This window comes from Nicotiana tabacum, chromosome 4 (assembly GCF_000715075.1).
Source record: "Nicotiana tabacum cultivar K326 chromosome 4, ASM71507v2, whole genome shotgun sequence".
NCBI lineage: Eukaryota > Viridiplantae > Streptophyta > Magnoliopsida > Solanales > Solanaceae > Nicotiana > Nicotiana tabacum.
In genome coordinates this window covers 146,169,832-146,177,294 of record NC_134083.1, presented here as the reverse complement: position 1 = coordinate 146,177,294, position 7,463 = coordinate 146,169,832, and the positions used below count along the sequence as shown (strand labels likewise).

The 7,463-nt window shown below is 31.7% G+C and overlaps 1 protein-coding gene across 1 annotated transcript; it reads left to right on the top strand.

Annotated features, from left to right (window-relative positions):
* Nucleotides 1-4,494: 4,494 nt before the first annotated feature.
* Nucleotides 4,495-7,067, top strand: LOC107821006 (uncharacterized). Its single transcript, XM_075252569.1, is given in 3 exon segments — nucleotides 4,495-4,622; nucleotides 5,489-6,775; nucleotides 6,778-7,067. Coding segments are annotated over 3 exon segments (1,467 nt in total). The 5' UTR covers nucleotides 4,495-4,579; the 3' UTR covers nucleotides 6,915-7,067.
* The last annotated feature ends 396 nt before the right edge of the window (nucleotides 7,068-7,463 follow it).

The window sequence follows — 7,463 nt, the reverse complement described above, 5'->3', positions numbered from 1 at the left end:
CTTTCTATTGAAAATAAAAAATTTTAAAATAACATAAATAATATTTAAATTAAAGATGTATTTAAAGTATAAAGTATTTAATAAAAATTACAAGTTCTAAAATCGTATTTGATTTTAAAGTCATGCTATAATTTTAGGATTTCCTACATAATTTATTTTATTAAATTATTTTTAGAAAATTGGTTTACCGTGGTATTGTCCAAATTATCTTTAGGAATAACAGATTTCTTTTAATAGTTTAAGGTTATGGTTTAGGTCTCTTAGCGTTTTGATATTTTAAATTTTGGTATATGCTTATATTTTTATTTCTTTTTGAGAAATGGTATATGTTAATACATTGAACATAAATGATCTTCTATTTAATTATGAAAATAAAAGGTTCTATCAAATATATCTCAAACTCTTTTTTATTTATTCGGAAAATAAATCGCAAACATGCTACGTGAGTTTTAGTAGAAGTATATGAATAACTTTTGAACGCCGTTGTTGCTAACACAATAGAGTTAAAATTATGTTTCTTTGCTAAAATAAGAGAATGATTTATATAAGGTAATATTTTACCATTATAAGGTCCTAAATATTAGGATAATTTAAATAAGAAAATATTTAATAAGTAAAATTTTAGTTAATTTAGAAGTCCTAAATATTTGGAAACATTATTAAATTATAATTTTATCCAATATAAAATCTATTTTAAAGGGTAAAAAAGGTTAACGACATTTCGCTAAGGGTTTTCGTGCTTTTAATATAGTATAGATTAAGGATGTCAAATGAGCGAGTTAGGCTGATTATGGACAGGTTAAAATAGACTAAGTTAATAAATGGACGAGTTAATGATCCGTCCAAAAATTACTTGGAGTTAGATGAACAGCTCCAAGACCGGCCCAACCTTAAATGGATTGAATGAAGTTAGGTTCCAATTGTCACCCCTAGATTTTTTAATATATGCCGTAGTAGCACCACGTGACAATCTAATGCCAAAACATTATTGAATAGTTATCATGAGAATAGATGGTAAGGCTGGATAATGAATTTTTTAAAAGAAGAACTTACACAGAATATAACTTATTTAGAACTTATTTAAATAAGTTATAACTGCTTTTAAAAAATTATATTAAATATAATTTATTTTAAAATTTACAACTTTTCATATCCCTAATATATCTCTTGAGCTTCTCTCGCCTATAATGTATCCTAATATATATCTCATGAGATTCTCTCTCACGTAAAACATATCTATCCGTATTAAATATTTTACTAATTTCTCAATTAAAATGTTCGAGTATATCCCAATATTCTATCCCCCTCCCCCTCCCCTTCTACATATATAAGTCATCACCTAATGCGTAGAAAATAATATGTCACCCCCGTCCTCCCTCCACCCTCCTACAAAATGTTGATACCCTTCTTCATACTCCTTTATACTAGTATATTTCTTAATCACCCAATTTGACGTCTCCTTACAACAATCACTATATATACATATAGTAATAATATATTATATATTATATCTTATATATTATATATAGGATATTATATACTTATATATGTGTATACAATATTAATTAAAGGAAGACAGTAATAAAATTTGTCTCTGTTGGATTTTAAAGTATTAATTAATATTTGTATTTTTTAAATTACATATAATATATGATATATATGTGTTACATGTTGTATATTCTATACTATATAATGTATAATTGTCAAACCTAATAACTCATCATATTTCTTGAAGACTGATTTTCTCTAATTAAAATGAGCTGCGAAGATGGTGATGAATTGACTGTAGGAATACAAAGTAGAGAATGAAATTGAAAGAATAAAAGAATCCCAAGATGGAGAACCTATTTTAATGGAGGATGGAGTGAGTTTTTATGGAGCATTTATATTAATAATCTATAATTAACCAAATTGAGAATTTCAAGGGAATAATTATGGATACGTTTCGCAATCAGATACCCTTTTTATAGGAACGCCACAGTATTTTAGGGTACATTTTTTATACATTGATCATATTATGTTGTAGAATATATTATTATTTTAAAAGTTGTAGATTATAGAATTTCTTATAAATCCATAAGTAAATATGAAAATTCTTTTCTTTTTTTAAAATGGATCAAATATGGATAAAATCATATTATTTATTTAGAAAATGGATAACCAATAGATTACTGATAAGTTTAACTTTTAAATTTGCAAGACATCAAATTGGGAGTTTCTCAAATTTGGGGGACTAGAAATTCTCCAAAAAATAATCATATTCAAAAAGTCATGTGTACCATATTATCCGTCGATTAACCCATTTTTTTTATCTTTATTACGGATCGGATCAGATAATTTATCTATTTTTTCATTACTCGTTTTTTACCCGTCTCATATCCGACCCAACATGCCCGTTTGCCGCCCTGTGCCGTACTATCTATTCTCATGATAACTATTCAATAATTGTTTTGGCATTAGATTGTCACGTGGTGCTACTAGTAGATAACTAGAATACAAAGTACAATAATTATTTCGTGCTGCAAGCACAAAACCTAATCAGTAAAGTAAAGGTACCTAATAAAGGAGAAAAAGTTATAGAACCGAGTCACCACTTCTCATTTGCACGTAAATGGATTTATTTAATTGTACTGTATTTGTCCACCAACCGCTTTGTCTTGACGTGATTTTATGTATAAAGAAATTAAAATTAAACCAGTTAATGCAATTTCTTAAATATTTTAATCTAACTACTTAAGTTAGTTTTGAAAATATTAAATTAAATTAAAACAAATTAAACAAAAGAAAGCACAAATTTTGCCGTACGTTCTTTTATTAATTTATCAGTTGTTTTCGATTTTAATATGCCATCATAGAAACCTAATTAGTTGATTCTTATTTTTCTTCTGGTTCAATGAAGAGACCACTGCCGTCAAAAAAGAGAACATGACAAAGTTTATCACCAAAAATTAATTGAGTTGCTTAGGATTAATTGAATGGAGGTAATGTCTAACATAAAAATTGCAAACAATAATCCCAATATATATATATATATATATATATATATATATATATATATATATCACATTGTATATCATAATCACATGTTGGTTTTGGTAATTAATTATAGAGTTAATACCTAAAATCCCCTAAACTATCATATTTTTGTCAGTTTTCTACTTAAACTATTCTGTGTCCCCAAAACCTCCGAAACTATATTGTCCTTCATATTAAAAAGCCTTAATTGTAGTCTTAGAGGTGCGTGCCATATAGCACTACACATGACTATTTAACTTAGCCTAAAACTCGCCTAAATTATTATTTTTTTGTCAGTTACCTACTTAAACTATCTGATGTCTCCACCCTCTCCCCCTCCCCCCCTCCCCCAATCACCCTCCGAACTATATTCTCCTATATATTAAAACCTCATGTTGGGCTTTTAAAGGTGCGTCTGTCTAAGTATATTAACTTATGATTTGTAAAAAGTTCTTTATATAGTTTATTCATGATGTATTACTCTCGGATGATTGATTAAGTTTAGGAGTTTTGGCCAAAATAATATGTAATGTACTGTGTTAATTTTAGGTTTAATTGTGATTGTACTCTATGCTAAACTCCAATTGAATAAGTCCTTATTTATATTTACTTTGTAGCACAGTAAAAATATAAATAAAGGCATATAGTGTTGCATTTCTTAAAATCATCTTATAATACATAAAAAGTTTACACAAATTAAAATTTCGCAAATGAAAAAATAATTGGCCAACAATTACATTTTCTAATTTCAGATTACATAAAGAAGGTTCAAAATATTTAATTTTACTACAAGGTATTGAGTTTAATCAGAAGATTTAAATTAGTATTCTTTCAACAATATGTGTAAGACAAGAAAGAAGACTACAATAAGAAAGAGAAGAAATCATTTCATAGGAAACAAGAGAGGAAGAATTTTTTTCAGAGGAAACTCATATGGAGAACTGAAGAAAAAAGGTTAAAAAATGAAGAAGAAGGTGAAAAATAAAGAAGAAAGGTAAAAAAAGAGAGAGGAAGAATAGTGAAAAAATGAGGAAGAAAGGTGGATATAGCTGAAACAAGGAGAATATTTATTAAAAAAAATAAATATGAAAGAGGATTAGGCTAATTACCCATTATTTATGTCATATGAGCCATTTTGATGATTTTTTCAGCTACAACGCGCTATCAAGCGAGTGTTTACACACGTTATGTCAGATCAACAATAATGGGATTTTAATATGAAGGATAATATAGTTCATGAGGATTTTGGAGATACCGAATAATTTAAATAAGAAAATAAAAAAATATAATAGTTTGAGGGGAGTTTAGGGTATTAACTCTTAATTATATGCATCAAATAACTAATAGTTTAATTTTTGAAAAATACTCAAAAGGACTGTTTTACATGGGCACTAGGAAGTGAAAGCCACGTGTATTTACAGTATTATAAGTGAAATAAAGTCGTCAATGTCAAGTCATTTTCATGCGTTGTTTTATTAGGTGGCTCATCTGCTATAAATAGATGAATAGGATAACACTCTCCATCCTCAAAAAGAAAAACAGTAAACTCAGGAGATAGTAAGTTATGGCTGTTCACAGAGTTAGTTTCCTTGCTCTCCTCCTATTTGGTAAGGCTTTTCTTTTTAGCTTTATTTAAGGGAAAATACATAAAAATCCCCTCAAAATAGTCCACGTTACTCCGTTACAATCTTTAACTTTGGGAGACTCCTATTATCCATGATCTTACTTAAGGTGGTATTATTATGTGGGAAAGTCCTATTACCCCTTACTCGCTTAAAGTGGTATTATTAATTTCTTTCTTGGCTAACCTTAGTTTTTAGAAAGATAGTATTGTTACGCGCCAATCTTGTTATGCCACGTGTCATTTTATAAAAAAAAACTTTGATCTTTAATTTTTTTTCTTTTTTGTTTGGTAAGGCTTTTCTTTAAACTTCGATACTTTGCTGTAATTGAACATTAAATTTGCATTTCTTTAAGGGCACCAGCGCCCTCCCCCCATCCCCTTCTCCTTCTTCAGCTCCTGCCCCAACTCCACCACCACAAAGGCACAAGCACCCCCCCCCCCCTTGCTTCCAGAATTACAGCATCCCCCCATACCAACCCCCTCTACCCCGCTTTCTCTTATTTGCAAGGATGGAGAAAATAAATGAGAAAAGAATTTAAACAGTGGAAAAACATTAAACAAAAGAAATGATGAAAAAGATAAAAGAGAAAACATATTTTCTCATCTCTCTCTTTAAGAGGAGCGTAATACACTGTCTTTCATCTGGGCGTTATAAGGAGGTAATAATATCACCTCAAACGAGTTCAGGCGGGTAATAAGACTCCCACATAATTAAAGGTTGTAACGGGTTTAAGCAGACTACTTTGAGGAGGATTTTATATATTTTCCTTTCTTTAAGTTTCTCTCTTACCCAACTACTTGAATCCATTGTGCAACACCAATGAGGTAATTAATTTGGCTGTGTTGTAGGAATGTCTCTGCTTGTAAGCAATGTGGAATATGCAGATGCCAAGGCTTGTCCTCGGAATTGTGACGGAAGAATTGCCTATGGGATTTGCCCGCGTTCAGAAGAAAAGAAGGACAATCAAATATGTACCAATTGTTGCGCAGGCACGAAGGGATGTAACTACTTCAGTGCAGATGGAACTTTTGTTTGCGAAGGAGAGTCTGATCCTAGAAATCCAAAAGCTTGTCCCCGAAATTGTGACGGAAGAATTGCCTATGGGGTTTGCCCACGTTCAGAAGAAAAGAAGGACAATCAAATATGTACCAATTGTTGCGCAGGCACGAAGGGATGTAACTACTTCAGTGCAGATGGAACTTTTGTTTGCGAAGGAGAGTCTGATCCTAGAAATTCAAAAGCTTGTCCCCGAAATTGTGATGGAAGAATTGCCTATGGAGTTTGCCGGAGTTCAGAAGAAAAGAAGAATAATCAAATATGCACCAATTGTTGCGCAGGCACGAAGGGATGTAACTACTTTAGTGCTGATGGAACCTTTGTTTGTAAAGGAAAGTTTGATCCAAGAAATCCAAGACCTTGTCCCCGAAATTGTGATCCAAGAATTACCTATGGGGTTTGCCCGCGTTCTGAAGAAAAGAAGAACAATCAAATATGCACCAATTGTTGCGCAGGCATCAAGGGATGTAACTACTTCAGTGCAGATGGAACTTTTGTTTGCGAAGGAGAGTCTGATCCTAGAAATCCAAAAGCTTGTCCCCGAAATTGTGACGGAAGAATTGCCTATGGGGTTTGCCCACGTTCAGAAGAAAAGAAGGACAATCAAATATGTACCAATTGTTGCGCAGGCACGAAGGGATGTAACTACTTCAGTGCAGATGGAACTTTTGTTTGCGAAGGAGAGTCTGATCCTAGAAATTCAAAAGCTTGTCCCCGAAATTGTGATGGAAGAATTGCCTATGGAGTTTGCCGGAGTTCAGAAGAAAAGAAGAATAATCAAATATGCACCAATTGTTGCGCAGGCACGAAGGGATGTAACTACTTTAGTGCTGATGGAACCTTTGTTTGTAAAGGAAAGTTTGATCCAAGAAATCCAAGACCTTGTCCCCGAAATTGTGATCCAAGAATTACCTATGGGGTTTGCCCGCGTTCTGAAGAAAAGAAGAACAATCAAATATGCACCAATTGTTGCGCAGGCATCAAGGGATGTAACTACTTCAGTGTTGATGGAACTTTTGTTTGCGAAGGAGAGTCTGATCCTAGAAATTCAAAAGCTTGTCCCCGAAATTGTGATCCAAGATATGCATTAATTGTTGCGCAGGCATGAAGGGATGTAACTACTTTAGTGTTAATGGAACTTTTATTTGTGAAGGAGAATCTGAATATGCAAACAAAGTAGAGAATGATCTCCAGAAGTCCAAGGTTGCTGTTTTCTAAGTCCTAACTGCTAATCTGTAGTCTATGTATGAAACAAAGGCATGACAATATGCTCTGTCTTGCCTGTAATCTGTAATATGGCAGTGGAGCTTTTCCACTGCTTGTGCTAGTTTTCAAAGTGTTTAATAACAAATGGAGCACTAGTTTGTTCTAGTTAGTGATGCTTTTGTTGCATTTCTTTCATATATTGTGTGCGCTTTTGTTTTTAATTGATTATTAACTTCTCTAGCAGCTACAGGGAAAATGGAAAAAGTAAAATCTATTTAGTCTTCTTTAGCTCAGTTAATGTGAAAATCTACTGAAAATAGTATGACACTGCCCACTTGTGGCTGTGCTTTGCAAAAGATCAAAATTCACATTATATTTTTTTTCTTGTGCATTAGAGGGAGTATTTTGTTTTCCGAAAATTGAAATTTGTTCGAGTGGGTATTGTTAGATATTTGAAATAGATTTAATATAACTTAAGAAGTTTGAGATCTCAATTTTTGGACGATTTGGTGGGTTTAATTAAAAATTTGAAGTATAAGATGAAATATATATACCATGTAT